We start from the raw sequence: 16655 nt of genomic DNA on the forward strand, positions 1-16655 counted from the left end.
CTTCTAGATAGTAGATGTATTATTTTATTGAATGATAAATTTAATAGAGGAAAATTATGCACCATAAATATTAAAAAATATTTAAAAAAGTTAATGGAAAAAAATATGAGAACCACAACTAATAAAAATATTTTTATAAAGTTATATGTAGGGACAAAAAAATTAAAAAAATGTTAAATGAAATTAGCGGAAGATATATCAAGACCATAAACATTATTAAAATATTAAAATAAGTACAAATAAGATTATTTTTATTCAAAATTCATAATATAAATAGAAAGATTGTTTATAAGAACAAAAACAGAACTGAAGAAATTTAAAATAAATACTATTTTTTGCGAGTAGTTTTAGACAATTTTAGAAAAAGAAAAAAATATAACCTATATAAAAAAAACAAAAATCAAAACCCCGTAAAACCCAAATACCCGCCTTAGTCCGCAATTCGTCTTCAGTCAACTGGTCAGTCCTCGTCCGTCCTCCCGACAGCCCGCCGAGGAGTATATACAGGCGGCGACAAGGAACTTGCAATCACAACAATGTATGGTGGCGGTAAGTGCTTCGTTTCGACCTTCCAATTATTTTCTTCCCTCAATTAGTCATTTGATTTTTCTTTCATGAAATTTTCTCGTCTGTTAGGGTTTATCGTATTTCTGGCAATCCATTTAGGATATCATGCGTAATGTTACCGCGTGGCCTACATTTGAAATTCTTTTGTTATACTGTTAAATGTAGGTTGTTAATTTTTGATAAATTGAAGAGATTAAACCTTTAATGTTAGTTAATTAAGTTATTTCGTGATAGTTGTTTTTTTCTCCATTGTCAAGATAACTTAAACGTGGGATGCACATTTGATTTATTTTCATTATGATTTTTCATCTGTTAGGGTTTATCATATTTGTGGCATTTTAATTAGAATCTGATACCTAATGTTACCGCGTGCCCCACATTTGAATTTTTTTGGTTATTGTTTGATACAAGTTGATTTTTGATAATTTGAAAAGATTAGACCTTAGTGTTAATTAAGTAAATTTGTTAATGGTTGTAATTTTTTTTTTTCTGAATTTTTAAGATGAGGGATGGGAAAGGTACTTTGTTTTAGATTTTTGAGAGCCTAACTTGAATGTGGGATGCAAATTTGTTTGAATTTTAATGTAATTTATGAAATTGTTGATTACAAAACAGATGAAGTTTCGGCAATCGTGATAGACTTGGGGTCTCACACTTGCAAGGCAGGTTATGCTGGTGAAGATGCTCCCAAGGCTGTCTTTCCTTCTGTAAGTGATTCATCATCTTTTTTGACGCAATTTGACCTTTTTTCTCTTGGTGCTGCCTATTGGTAATTAGAGTGCTTGTACTGAGAAGTTTTGTTGTGAAGTTGGCTTCTACAAGTTCAATATTGTTAGATTTTGCTTTCTGGTAGCACATTTTCAGCTTAATTTTTACGGATAAAACCTCGTTACTATGTTTAGCAACAAGTGAATTATCTATCATGACCTTATATTATACATGGTCTAGCACATCCTGTACATCCTATAGAACTCTAGTTCATTATACATGGTTTATCATGTCCTTGGAACTCTCTTTTTTATTGGTTTTCTCCCACATTTGGATAAAAATATTGTTTTTATAAGAATTCTTTTTTTTTTCCTTCACTTTTTCCTAACCCTCATGATAAATTATGAGTATGATTTCCCCATATGCATTCGTGTGAATTTTTGTAGCTATTATTTTCCAATGTAGAGCCCTTAACTTTAATGAGGAATTTGTTAGAACTTTGAATATTTTTGTTCACACATCAAATACAGTCGGTTTACATGCTTTTATATCTCTCTCTCTGTTTGTGTACCAGTTTAGTGACCAAACTATTTATATTTCTTCTGTCTTCAAAATATTAAGGTAGTTGGAGCAATTGACCAAATGGACATTGATGGTACTGATAATCCTGAAAAGAACACAACAGCTCTAGATTCGAATAATACAGTGAAAACCTTTGAATCAGAAAAAGACAAGAGCAAGCGCAAGCTATATGTTGGATCACAATCGTTAGGATTTCGTCGTGATAATATGGAGGTAAGTTACTAATGTTACTCCTCCCTTGTTAGGTCTTCTAGTTTTGTGGCCAATAAAATTGTTATCTTGTAAGCTAATCTGTTCATTGTAATATATTTAACTGAATTCGATCTTTGAAGTAGGTTTTATCACCTTTTAAAGATGGAGTGGTTGCTGACTGGGATATTGTTGAAAGCATATGGGATCATGCTTTCAGGTGATTGCATCTTTTATATGTTTCTTTCGTGATTAGATGGAAACTTATACTGGTGTTGATAGTGATGAAAAATGAACACAAAAAGTTCAAAAGCAACAAAATTTGGTTGTGCATGCAAGTTTTCAGCTTAAATTCAATATTTTTAATCCACTTCCACAATTCAGTAGTTTGGTACTAAAATAAGGTTGAGGAGAGCCAACTTATGAGAGAAAAACTTGCAGGAAAATAGGGGAAGAAAGACAAAGATTAAGTACGCAGTTCAATAAAATGTAGTTTGAAGAATGATGACAAGGAAGGGGCTAGTCTGGGGAGGGGGGTGGGTGGGGAGAAGTGCATTTTCAGGGGGAGGATTTTGATTGGTTTGTTATTGTTTTCTACATTGGCCATTGGACACAATTTTTGGTTTTAAGGTATATGGCATTGTTATTTTTTTGGGGTATAAAATAGCAAAAACACATAAAGTTACTAGTATTTTATGTGTCTAAAATTGGGGAAGTTAATAACTGCCCATTTTATTCTCATATGCCATGCAAGAATACACAATACGTATCGCCTTGCTTTACATATTTCCATTTTACTTGTGTATACCAAACAATTTTGAAAGTAAATTCAATCTCTTTTTCACCCCTGCCAAAACTACCCATAAAGCTCACATATGCGTGACATAAGAAATAGGGGGAAAAGGAGAATTAGCAGTGTTAGTTATGAGAATGTCTTTTCTTATGAGAAAAATTATGTTTGTAGGCTTGAACTAGGCTAAGGCTTGAATTAGATTTTAAGAAAAGGTGTCTGAAGTTTTTTACTGCAAGTGAAGGAATATTTTACATGCTTTAGTTTTGTATCATTCAATATTAATTGTATGTTGTAAGTTTAATGATTTAGTTGTTTGTATCATTCAATAATCAATATTAATTGTATGTTGTAAGTTTAATGCTTTAGTTTTTTTTAATAATTTTTGAATTGGCCGATGCCACTTCTTGAGGCATTAATGATTAATATTTTACTTTTAGGGAATGCTTATTGATTGATCCAAAGGAGCATCCTATGCTACTTGCAGAGCCATCCTCAAATAGTCAACAACAAAGAGAAAGGTGATCTTGAGCTGCATATTAATTCTTTATTTTGAGACCACAAAAAAATTCTATTTGGTTATAAAAATGTCTTCAAACTTGGAATCTTGTTTTGGTATTCCTCTTAATAGCGTCTTTAGGATATTGCTTTGGAAGACTCTTCCATTTATCTTCTATAAAACATTGTTGATAGTGTGAATGATCCGCTTTAACCGTTTATTATCTCCATCCGTTTTGCTTTTTTCGGTAAACTTACATGAGAAAATTAGGGTACTTTCCTCTCAATGATGTAGAGAATCTTAAGGACTTGCGTATATGTGACTGAGTTTTGAATTCTGATATGTAATCTGGCATATTTAAGCTCACCAAATGGGCAAATATCTAATTTTATGAGTAGATAGTCCAAGGTCCCTTTAAATAGAGTTTGGTGAAGCCAAACTTTGTTGTGTGGGGAGAAGGCCATTTCATTAGGGGCCTAGGAAGCAAACAATAAGGTGTGGTGCAAGATTACATATGCTGACCAAAGGCCACAGAAATCATAATAATTACAGTTGGCGTCATTGTGGATGTAATGAGAAGGGCAAAATATACCAATTGTATCCTTGTTGATCTGAAGGGAAAATCAAACTAATGTGATCCGATTCATAATCTGAGTGATACTCAATCTCTTTCAGGAGATGATGATTTTGAAGAAAATCTCAATGAAGTTATGATATTTTCCATGTCAAATTTATGAGCAAATCAGCCAGTTTCACTTTTAAATTCATCAAAATTTATAATATCTTTATTACAATATTGACATTGTCTTGGAGTATTCAAATAGGAGTTATAGGCATTATGGAAGTGGCTTATAAGCTTTGGAGAGTAGGCGTAATTAGTTTACGAGTTATTTTGAAATTATTATGTGGATTTTGGGTCAGAGTTGAGTGAGACATTGAAGGACCAGATTCATGAATTGATTGTTAATATTATGGGTGCACTGCTCTGCACAATGTTGCCTCTCAATTTCCTTTTTTTTTTTTCCTTTTTTTTCGTGTTATAAAGTTCATTCATGGATGATCAGCATTTCAATCTCAATTTTGGTGCTTCACTATCATGGCTTCAAGTCAAATTAGCATCATGAAGATTGTTCATAAAGTTATATCTTCCCTGTTTAATCTAATGTGTTAGTTTATAGGGAAATTGTGGATAGTGTCTATTAGAATTAATGGAGAAGTTTTATAAAAAGTTACTTACATTAAGGGAGTTCTTTACATGGGTGCTATAGGGCTTGTATTGAGAGTTGAGAATCTAGAGTTTGGTCACGACAGGCAGGATTTAATCTTTCTTTACCTGGTGCATTTGACTGGTTCCTTTCGGATTTCCAAATTGTGTGCATTATTTCTTAAATATGTTGTCTTTTTTGTGCCTAACTTTGTCAAGGCATTCCTTTGACAGGGCAGCTGAACTGATGTTTGAAAAATACAAAGTTCCAGCTTTATTCTTGGCCAAGAATGCAGTATGTTTCCTTTTTCTGTTCACCTGAATACTAAAGAATTTGATAGAATTGCCAATGTTGTGGGTTCTAAAAATTGGTGTACTAAAGTTTGAGACATCGGCATTGTCAGGTTCTTACCTCATTTGCATCAGGACGGGCAACATCTCTTGTAGTTGACGGGTAAGATATAGCAAGTAGTTATTTAGGAAGTTGTTCCGTGACGTTTTGCTTCATTTTAAATTATTATACATCTTTAAACAACTGAATTTCTTTTTCAGTGGCGGAGGTTCAACCACTGTTGCCCCAGTACATGATGGTTATGTGCTTCAGAAGGTAAACCTCGTTGCCCAATTAAGCTTAGCTGTTTTGGCCTCTGACTTGTATGAATTCATTATAATTTCAATTGAGGGCTTATTTGGTAGTGGGTAATATATGATGGTAATGAGCTTCAATTCTTGCGTAACTTTGGAATTGAAGTCCCTTTTGCAAACATGTGTTTCTCTTCATAAAGTTATATATTGTGATGAAAATTTCTGAAGACAGATATTTGTAGGTAGAAATTTTACAATGGACATATACATGCTCACTTTCTTTTTGAAAAATACATGTCAATGCTTCCCTGTTAAACCTTTGGCTACCAAATAAACCATATAGGTTCCAGTGTTTGTGCATTCTATCAACGCAAACATGCACTGGAAGGAGATCCACTTTCATACATGCGTGTTGCATTGACAGCTATTTATGAGTTTCATATCTTTTGTGTACATTCTGATGCATTGATGCATTTACTACCAGCGCAAACGTCTGCAGTATGAGTTGATTTGTGTGATTTAGAACTTGCCCGTTGTATTTTTTTCTGTTGCCATAATATCAGATCTCTATCTCATTGTAGGCTGTTTTGTCTTCATCAATTGGAGGGGAATTTCTCACTGATTGCTTGACAAAAAGTTTGGAGAGCAAAGGCATTTCTGTAAGGTTCATTGAGTTTATTTTTCGTTGCTTTCTTGACTTAAGCAAGTCTCATCTGACTTTGTACTAATTTTACAGATCAAACCTAGATATTCTTTTAAAAGAAAGGAAATACGACCTGGTGAATTTCAGGTAACTGTAACTTGCTTGATCTCCTCCTCGCAGCCTACTGTACTGTGGGATCTATGTTGTGTAGTTCCTGATTGTATGGGCCACTGCATTTTGATTTGATGTACTTTGTCATTATTTATCCTTTGTATGTTATGCTGACATGGTGTGTCTGATCACTGATGCATTTTTTGATGATAAGCTGAAGGAAAGTTTTGTTGTTTTTATGCTTAATATTGGGCTTGATAATGTTTAGAGTTTAGGCTCTTTTGTGAGGCTGCCATGTAATTGGACCGTCAGAGGCGAGAGCTCTATCTAGAGTTGGCTTTTGTACTTTATGGATGCAATTATAGATGCTATCTTGATGTTCCAGTATGGGTTTTGTTGAAACAACCTGAGCTCTTGTATAATAAGGCGGTATCAAAGCTCACTGCATGTTGTCATGATGATATTGCATTGAAAGCTGTATTGAAGTAGGGACGTAGTTCTAGGGATATGAGTGTCTTCGCAAATATCTTGCATAATTCATTGGCTTATTTGAAAAGTAGGTGAAAGAATTTAAATGAAGGTGGATTGAAAATGAAGATGAAGGTAATTGAAGGTGACAGTGATTTGATTGTAAGATAGGAAAGGAAAGTAGAGGAGATGGAAAGTGGTTTGATGGTAGTGAGTGTTGGTCTAAAGGAGGAATCCAACCATTTGGCAGTGCTTCAAAAGAAAGTGTGGCTTCTTTGGTAGTTTTGAAAGAAAAAACTTTGTTAGTTACAAAAGTTCAAATGCTAAGGTCATAAGGTGGTTGATAGTTAGAAATTGTATGACTTATTGGCATATTGATTTCTTGAGGATTTTGAATTTCCTTATGAACGCTGCTGGGTTTTTAAGTAAGCACTGATGACGCTCCCCTCTTCTAGCTACCGGAGTTTTTTAGACCTGTATTGTTACTGTTTTGGTTCTCACTTGTGCAGTTGGAATTTGTATTCTTTAAATTAAGCGTTTGCTATAATTTACTCTAACTACAAGATTTCTAGTTAAGATTTTTTTAATGAGAAAAAATTGAGAACTTTGGTAGTTACCTTGTATTTATAACGAGTTTGCATTCTGAAAGAAGATGAATGTGGAGGTGTATCTTTTTACTCCTTTTCTTTTTGAACTTTGTTTACAATTAATCGAGGAGATGTACTTTGTTGGACTTCATTTGTATGTAACTTTATGTGCCTGTGACCGGATGCTCATGGCTTGTCTTTAGTTTTTATTTCTTTTCATCTCTGTATTATTTAATTATTTTTCTTTGTTCGAAACCTTGCAGACGGTTGATCTTGATTTTCCAAACACAACAGAAAGCTATAGACTTTACTGTCAGGTATGATATAGCTGATCTATTTTTTAAATGTTGATTTTATTTGGGTTGAATGCTTGTAATCTGGTGTTTTGCAGAGGGTTATAGCGAGTGACATCAAAGAATGCGTGTGTCGAGCACCTGATACACCATATGATGGTTTGTGCTTCTTTTTGAATTCATTATCTGTGTTTCATCGAGTATTTTTCTTGAAGATCTGTGTCCATTAACTCCACAATATGTTGAAGAATGTGGTTTTTGCTCTTGGATGAACTTCCTGGTTTCTAGTCTATATGGTTTATGTTTCCTTTTGAATTGGAATCCCTTTACCTTCCCTTACATGTTACAAAGGCTGTGCTTTCTTTGGTCAGTTGTTTTTGACTAATGTAGACATTTGAGTCTTTTAATGGGGAATCAAGATTCTTGTAAAATCTTTTTTTTTTCTTTTAATGATTTTGCTGTCTTACTTGCTGCCATTATATCTGTTACTTGAACTCGGTTAATTGTTCAATTGTCTCAAATCAACAGTATAACATTCATGTTTTTGGCATTAGTGTGTGATTTTATTTATTTATTTTTATTTATTTATTCATTTATTTATTTGTTTTTGCTATGAAAGGTGGGATAGAATAGATTAAGGAGAAATGTCAGAAAGTACAATGTCATTCTTCCCCCAACCACACCTCATCGCACACACTAGAAGAAGCCCAACAGGGGAACACCAATAATGTTAGACCTCAAACAGATGGGTTCAACTACAACCTACATCAACCAAGATTCAAAATTCTTGTGAGTTGTGACTGATCGCACATATTCCCCTTTGTATTCATTTCTATTGATTACCATATGCTTGTGCAGTTGCAAATTCATATTTCCCTTTTCACCCCGTCATCTAATTATTTAAGTTCTCTCTTTTCTTCTTTTAAACTCTAGAGGGTTTCAACTAGGGGCATTAACAAGCCAAAGAGCAGGTTTTCCTTAGCTCGAAATATACTACATATAATAAAGGGAGATTTAATTCTTTATCTCATGACTTGCACTTTACACCTGCAAAATGTTGAGAACTTTCCCAATGATCCAAACTACAATTCCTCTCCTTGTTTTATTTTTTCATATAATAATACAAGGGTTGGTTTCCATCTGTTTGGGCTTTGGATTTAAGTTAATTGTTCATTGTAGGTTAAATATGGTGATAGTTGCAATTTTCATGTCTTATACATGAGGCAAACACTTATCTGCTTGAGATATTTCAGGTAGTTTTGATCTGCAATTATGTTTTACAAATGGTGATCTTTTTGGGTTCTCAGTAGGAACTGAAATCTCTAATTTTTCGGCTAGTGCTTTTATTGATCTTTTTTTGACCTGTTGTACAAATATTTGTCTCGATTGTGTAACTTGTTGCTTTTATCACATCTATGTTTCTTACTCTATACATGCACACAAGCAGTATGATCTTGTATCATTGTATTTTCATGTAAAATTACTATTTTTTTTTCTTGAATTCTATTGCAATCTATGGTTTTGTACAAGTATATGTCTCAATTGTGTAACATAGTAGTCTACTGTTATTATATAGGGTTTCCAGTGCTTGCCGGCTTGGGTTAAATGGCACTCCGTCTGTCTCTTTTATTAATGTATTGTTTGACGCTATCTGTGGTCTTGTTGGCTTTTTACTATATGCCATGTTCCAAAATGTCACTTATTTTTTCGGTAGTTATTGAAATAACTCTTCAATTTAATACTCTGGGTAGATGTCTTCAGTAATTCTGCGTCGACCTCCTTGTTTTGAAAGGTCATTCTGGAGATGGCCTTTAATACAGGATTAACGAAGATAATTCCTCGACAATTTCGCAATTGTGATTTTGTACTTATTAAGTGTCCGTCCTTAGCAACATGATCACCTTCCTGTCCTGTTTTTTGCTTTTTTTCTGTTTAATTCTCTTGTTTCTTAAGATTCTGATGTAATGGTTTGATTCGATGTGCTGCAATACTTATAGTGCTATCTTTATATTTACTTTAATTAATACTGGAATTCAAGAAAATATGAATTTTCTTATCTCTTTACAGAAAGTGCATACTCAAATATTCCCATGACGCCATATGAGCTTCCTGATGGACAGTAAGTTGTTAACAAACTCTTACAAAAGTGTTTAGTATGTCATTTCTCTCATCTTGAATATTACCTTCGATATGAACTCTATTTTTCTATTCATCATATAATTGTATAATTATCAAAATATATTTTGACTAGTGAGTGTTTTCATCCGCTCACTATGCTATGAGTTTTTTAATCAAAACATCTAAGAATCGACAATGTTTTTTGTGATGGGCTATAACTACAACTTTAAAAAGATTGCTAGTATAAAATTACTGAATTTTAGACCCATAATGTTTCGTATTATGTGTTTAAAAGACTTACTAGCCACTCAAACTGGCCACTTCTAAAGCTTTGAATTGCTGTTTTTCTTATTAGGTCTCACTTTTGAGTAAGTAATGGGTTAGTATAGGTGATCGATGAGTGATGACCGTAAGTACCTATTAAGTTGTGGCATGTTTTGGTCATAGAAATAGGGCAGTGTTGTGGGTTTTCTGAAATGGCATAATGTTGATTCTATTTGGAATACAAATAACCTTTCAGCGTGGTTGGGTAACTGAAGCAGGGCTTTGTAGTTGGTCCTCCACTGATATGACATGATGATTTATTGTTATGTATAACCTCATTGGCTGTTGGAGTCTGTTTCCAACGCAACTTTTTGATGAAAAAATTTTGCCAACTAAAAAATTACTTACAACTTATTTTTGGCTTTGGAGTCTTTCACAAGTTTGGTTTTGTTCAGGAAAATGCATAATATTGTGGGGAGGATATTTTTGTAATTGGAATGTACCGACTTTCTCAATCTGTCCAGGCCACCCTCCTTGAATAAACTCATGAAATTTGTGATGAAAGCGATTATGACATTCAAGCATTCCTCTCTAACCAAATGTTCCACATTAAATATAGCTGTAGTAGGAGTACGATAATTCTTTTATCCGGACAAAGGGAGTGGATATTCTCTTGGAACTGAATGGTAATATGTTTTTTTAGTAGTGTGATGGATAGATTATGATAGAATTCCCAATACAGCCATCATATAATTGGTAATTTTGGAAGACCGGAGTATTGTAAAAGCTATCAATGTAAAAAACACTAACAATGAAGAAGTGAAGTGTGATTGATATTTGGAGGAGGCAGTAATAGTATTAGCATTCATGTGAAGTAGTTCATTTTGCCATTCTTGGGATCGGTTTAGTAATATATCAATGACAATCAGTTACGCTTATAAGTTGATGAAAATATTGCAGGATGATTGAAATTGGAGCAGATAGGTTCAAGATTCCTGATGTTTTATTCAACCCGTCATTGGTTAAGGTAAATTTTTTAGCAGTCTTGTTGCTTTTTTTGGACTTTAACTCTGTATATGATTATGTTTTTTCAAGTGATCATCCACCTCATATATCATGACATATGTGTTTCTTGTTTAGTGATCTATTTCGGGTGTTTGTCCTTGTAATAATACTTTTTAGTTTTGTTATTCATGATCTTTGCTACTTTTATGATGTGTGAATCATTTAATATTGATGTGCATTCCCTTTCCTTGATCCAACACTGAGCCTTATGGACATAGTCATTTGAGAAAGATTGTTCTCTGAATTTACCTTCATTTTGCTTTTATTCTGAGCCTAATTAGAACTGGTTATATGCTTTTGACAGATTTCTGTGGTTTTTGAGTAGCATAGTAATTATTTCCTCTTGATGTTAGAAAAATAATGTTTTGTTTAGTGTATCCCTTGTTCTATGTCTATGCATGTTCATGTTAGTTTGAGGTCTTGCAAAATATGTTTTGAGTAGCCTATTTTCTTTTTATTAGACAAAGAAGTAGCTTTTATTAGTCTGTCATGGCTAAATTAATTTTTTCAACAAGGCTAAATAAATTTTTTTTGTGATTTTGTTCAACATGGCTAAGAACTAGCTTTTATTATTTCCTTATATATGTATATAATGTGTGTTCAACATGGCTAAATATGTATTTGTGATTTTGTGTCATGTTCAACATGGCTAAATAATGTATGTTCAACAGACTATTCCTGGCATGGAGAGTTATGTTGACACTGCTGCTTCTGCTCGTGCCTTACCTCAGATGGTGAAGTTCTTTTACTTTCTTTTTCAATTGTTTTTCTTGTCTTCATATCTTAGTTGTTTCTTTCTGCTTTCAAGTTAAATAGTCCATATATTGTTTTTATTTAATTGAAACCTTAAAGCAACTACACTTTCCTGTATATATGATTTTAATGAAATATTTTAACTAATGGACAAAATATCTTCATTTCACCTTAAAGTCTATTGTCAGTTTCTCTATTTCTATCCAGTCTCACACAGCTGTGTTCCAATATTGCCCACTTTTCTTTTTTTGGTTCATGAGAATTTGAATGCTTATCCTTTGTTAGCTTTGTTGGGTTCTTATTTCTCTCCAGTTTCACACAGCTGTCTTAGTTCGTTTGCTTTGTTGAGTCCATGGTGGATCTTTGTAATTTTGCATTTTACTGTTACGCTTCTCTTTTCTTAAGAACAAACAATAGGTATTTCTGGTGGGATATAATTTTGTTAGCTTTGTTGGGTTTGTGGTGGAATTTCCTAATTTTGATTACAAGGGTGAGAAGTCGGTGTACTTTTGTTGTAGGAAGGAAATCTTAGTCTCTCTTCTCGGAGATGTAAGAAGAAAAAAAACAAGGGTATTTTGGGGAATTTTATACTTATTTTAATTATTGTACACATTTAGTGAAAATTTAATCTGTATTTAGGACGTCTTTATTTATGCTTGGTTATGTTATTTGAAAATCAGTTTAAGTAATGGACAAGAAATGTAACTTTTGTGTTTTGACATGTGAGGCTGTTTTCATGGGTAATGACAGATTCATATGTTTGCGCTTAATTGTAAATGGCTGGGCAATATGTTGCTAAATTTGAAGTCTTCTGCTCTGCTGTCTATGGACGGTTGATGGGTTTCAGATTTTATGCCAAGTTAATAGTTATTTAATTTTATTCATTTTTTTTTTGTAGCAAGGTGATACTAAGTTGCAACACTTGACGAATAGTGAAATTTAGCATTGTTCTTTATTGTAAATCTAATCACGGTCTTGACAAATGCAGGTCATTGAGAGCATCAACAAGTGTGACGTTGACATCCGAAGAGAGCTTTTCAGTAGCATACTGGTAATTATTAAATGCTATACTTGCAGTGAAATCAGAAATGGACTATCAAAAGAATGTTGACTTGTTTGAATGTTGATCTTATTCTTTGCAGTTCTGAATAGGCGACTCTGTTATGCGCTGTCTCCTTTGTTTTCAGATTTATTTCGACATTTCAATATTGTTGGTTTACATTGCAATAATACAACATTTCGTTGCCCCAATACCATTAAGTGGCTCCCACTTAGAGTGGAGTACGGGGTTGGATATACGCAACCTTACTCATATTATACACTTATTAATGATGATAAAGAGGTTGTTTTCGATTGACCCTTGTAGTAAACATTATTAGCAACTTCACCATAAATAAGAAGTGCATATGATTTAATAAGTCATTTTACCATAGTCTATTATTGTTCAGTTTACATTGCAAGAATGAGAGGAAGCATATTGAACCATGAAACTAATTCAATAGTTCAAGATTCAGCTTTGCATTGGATATGGCATACATTTATCACACTTCAAATCCCTAATGATTTATGAAGTGATATAGTAGGTCTATTTATTTTTCACTATTGAAGCTTATTTTAGTCGGATTTTCTTGTTGATAGTAGGATCTCATATTTTGTTGCTTTTGTTTGCTTGAATTAGGTGGGGAGTGTTGGTAACAATTACCATCTTGTAATTGTTGTGTCATATCATTTTGAGATACTTTACATGAAATGCTACTTTTTGAGGGGTCCTTAATGTTTATTTGTGAAGCTTGCTTACCTTGCTCCTTAGCTCATCAACCCCGTGATCACTCAGACTTTCAACAAATGGGATTATGTGACCAGGCGTCATGAAATATATACAAAGCCCAAAACATGATAGATCTTTGCATTGTGCCAGCTTGACTTATCTTTTTTGATTATTTAACAAAAGCCTCTGTACCACTAAACAGAAAAAAGGGAGTAGAATGGGTAGCAAAACATAATGAAGGGTCACATATTCACATTCTTGGACTGAGCAGTCACTTCACATTGTTTTTTGACCTGTTGGGGCAGGGATGCTTAGCCCAACTCTAGCCTAAAAGTTCTATAATTATCTGTTGGGCTTCTCTCTAAAATTAGATAAAAAGCATCTGGCTAGATCTTCCCTTAAAGTAAGAAAAACCTTGTATAGAATCTGGGGTTAATTGCAGTTGCCGATTTTTCACTTTTATATGTACATAGCCACAGGCCCAAATGATGTGCTTAGTTTATTTGAGCTAGATTGCTTCTTTTTTTTTTTTTTTTTTTTAGAAAATTACTTCACTTAGTTTCTCTATGAACAATGAAATACTAAAACGACCACCATATGATGCTCAATGCTATCTTGCTTGAATTAATAATTAATCATTGTACTCATCCATATCAAAAATAATTAATCATTGTACTCACTCACAATATTGTTTCCTCATTTTAATATTTGCAGCTTGCTGGAGGTACATCATCAATGCAGCAATTAAAAGAACGTCTTGAGAAAGACCTTCTAGAGGTACACATTCATAAGGCTTCCTTCTCTCTTGTGGTATTGACTGTATGTGTATAATTTAGCTTGCGGTAATTGAGTACTGACCAAAACTCATTACAGCCCAAAATTGGAAATAGATTTGTTATCACTGAGCAAGATATGTGTATCCATGTATATTTGTTTAGTTGTGTGATAGTGAAATGATATACCCTCCTTGCCTAGGTATTTAGGTATCTAAGAGAAACCAATTAGTTTTTCGAGGTCAAAGGTCTTTTTTAAGGGAATATACCTTTTGATGCTAATTCACACTGCTAACAGATTGACTTTTCAATTTGTGAGTGTTAAGTTTGAAGATGAAATGAAGATAAAAAACATCTTTTGTGATCAATTGTAGTCTGCATGCCTATCTTAGCCGTCAAATTAATTTAATGCTGATATGCGAATGTAAGAATCCTTAGAGTTTAGAAACAAAGGGAAACATCGGCTTAGGGGAGTTGATTTCTGCACCACTTATGATGTTTTCATGCTTGCTCTCTTTCTCCAATTGTTCATAGCATTAAGGATGAACACTGAAATAAAAAATTAGCATGTGTAAACCTATTCCACTGCTCTAGTGCGGAGACCCTAGCGACTGAACGTTAATGATTTCCAATGTGGCATGGATTCGAATTTCAAACTTGATATTCAATAGTGCCTTGAATAATTTGTGTAGTGAAAGAGGATTTGTACTTCGTAATTTGTATAATAAAGCCACCATAAGAAGCTAAAAGTGGCTTAAAAGCGAAAGTATTAGAATCCAATAGATTTTTGATGTATCGATCTTGAAACTATAAAGATGTGCTCTTATGATCACCTTCCCAAATTTGTAACATACAAACATCCATTGGATTTAGTTTCTTCTTTCCTTCCAGTGAAAATGACATGGCTGGTTTAACAATCATTTGAAATCTAAATGGTTCAATATCTTCCAAATTCCAAAATTTTGAAGCAATTTTGTTCTAGTTTTATAAGTGACCTTGTCTAAGCTAGCTGGAACACTTGAATTCCGTTTCTAATACTATGATGGAAAGGGATTTGAAGTTTGAACCTGTATCAAACTTAATATATTTACTTGTGAAATTATCTTTGTGCAGGAATCTCCTCAGGCTGCAAGAGTTAAGGTCTTGGCTAGTGGAAATGCAACTGAAAGGAGATTTAGGTGCGTTGATTCTGAGCTTATCTGCTCTTTTTATTTCCCTCCGTTCACTACCACAGCCACCTTTTGTATGTTCATGTAGTATGTCTCTTTTGTGAAGTTCTCATGGCATAAAGAGGAGGATTACTACTATACTAGTGTCTACTTGATGTATAAGATGTGATATGACTGTTCTAATAGCCTTTTAACATTATAAAGCTGGTGGAGTGCATTAATGAAATCCAGTTCTATCTTTGGTATATACATCCATGGTCTTGGAGCTGTCTTTTTACCCTTTTCCTCTCTCGAATGATTGCTCAACATATTTAAGTATAACTGGAGAAAAGTTTGCATTCAATTGTCGCCTGGTTGTAATCATTCTTACACAGTTTCACCTGATGACCTTATCATATTCTGCTATTATGGTTCCATGCTTGGAAGTCTAAAAGTTGATGCTTATTATTATTATTATTATTAGATTACTGCAACATTTAGTGAAATTTTAAGGAGTCAAATTAATGAACACGGGCTAGCCGCCTAGCCTTCTGACTATGTAGTATTGATAAGTTGAAGTATTGATAAGTTGAAGTGGAAGCTTTAACATGATTTCATATGGAAAATTTGGTGATATTAATTTGAATTTAACTTGTGGGGTATCTGCCAACTCTACAGTGTTTGGATAGGAGGAAGTATACTAGCATCTCTTGGTTCTTTCCAACAGATGTGGTTCTCCAAGTCAGAGTAAGACTACTAACTCTATTTTCATTAGATGCTATGTGCTGCATCATTATCATATTTTAAACTTAAACTTTGTATTTTTGTGCAGATATGAAGAGCATGGAGCTTCGTATATTCAGAGAAAATGTCCTTAGGAAGCTTCCATATCTACTGTAATCAATATGGATGGATCATGGCTGTGCCTTTTATTTGTTTAGAGATCTTTTAGCACCCTTGTAACATCGTAGGAACTTATTGAAACACGTTTGTAGGTTGTCGTTTCTGATTGTATCATTTTTAATGTATTTTCTAATTTTATTGCAGATTAACAAGAGTTAGAGCTTTCTTGTATAAGGATGCCACTTTATTATCTATCACTGCTCGATCATGGAATCGAGCTCTTGACTGTCACTTCATACACTGCTACTTTTGGCAAGACATTGACCATTAAGATGATTTTTTAAATATGCTACCAGAATACTTGCTATGGCTAGCATACTTAGGGTTGATCTAGGTTGATTGGAGTTGCTACGACCAAATAATGGTTGCCACTCTACTTTCTATGCTATAAAATGATCAATGATTTTTTTTTTTAAATCTAAAATGATCAATGATTTTTTTTTAAGATAAATGATTAATGATTAGATAAGCTATTGAGTAAGGTTTTGTATATTAGACTACTATTTTGACTTTTTGCTTAACCAATGAAATTAAAAAAAAAATTAAATTATTGTAATGTGGGCTCTCTTATTAAGCACCAACTTTTGTATAACCCATTTCCTCAGATCATAAATAACCTCCCTAAATATTGTTTTGT

At 33.4% G+C, this 16655-nt stretch overlaps 1 protein-coding gene across 1 annotated transcript; it reads left to right on the forward strand.

Moving 5' to 3' along the window:
* The first annotated feature begins 341 nt into the window (after positions 1-341).
* Positions 342-16249, forward strand: LOC130814995 (actin-related protein 4). Its single transcript, XM_057681311.1, has 20 exons — positions 342-549; positions 1183-1274; positions 1897-2070; positions 2193-2266; positions 3277-3357; positions 4774-4834; positions 4944-4993; positions 5092-5146; positions 5706-5783; positions 5861-5914; positions 7197-7250; positions 7325-7385; positions 9294-9345; positions 10569-10635; positions 11345-11407; positions 12415-12477; positions 13909-13971; positions 15081-15145; positions 15794-15862; positions 15948-16249. Exons 1-20 carry the CDS (start codon positions 537-539, stop codon positions 15991-15993), a joined length of 1335 nt encoding a protein of 444 aa, XP_057537294.1. The 5' UTR covers positions 342-536; the 3' UTR covers positions 15994-16249.
* The last annotated feature ends 406 nt before the right edge of the window (positions 16250-16655 follow it).

This window comes from Amaranthus tricolor, chromosome 6 (genome assembly GCF_026212465.1).
Source record: "Amaranthus tricolor cultivar Red isolate AtriRed21 chromosome 6, ASM2621246v1, whole genome shotgun sequence".
Lineage (NCBI taxonomy): Eukaryota > Viridiplantae > Streptophyta > Magnoliopsida > Caryophyllales > Amaranthaceae > Amaranthus > Amaranthus tricolor.

Bases quoted from the DNA above. Each gene is read 5' to 3' on its own strand.
- LOC130814995 (XM_057681311.1), top strand. The intron at 3,358-4,773 runs GTGATCTTGAGC...TTCCTTTGACAG, and splicing joins AGTCAACAACAAAGAGAAAG to GGCAGCTGAACTGATGTTTG. The intron at 4,835-4,943 runs GTATGTTTCCTT...CGGCATTGTCAG, and splicing joins TATTCTTGGCCAAGAATGCA to GTTCTTACCTCATTTGCATC.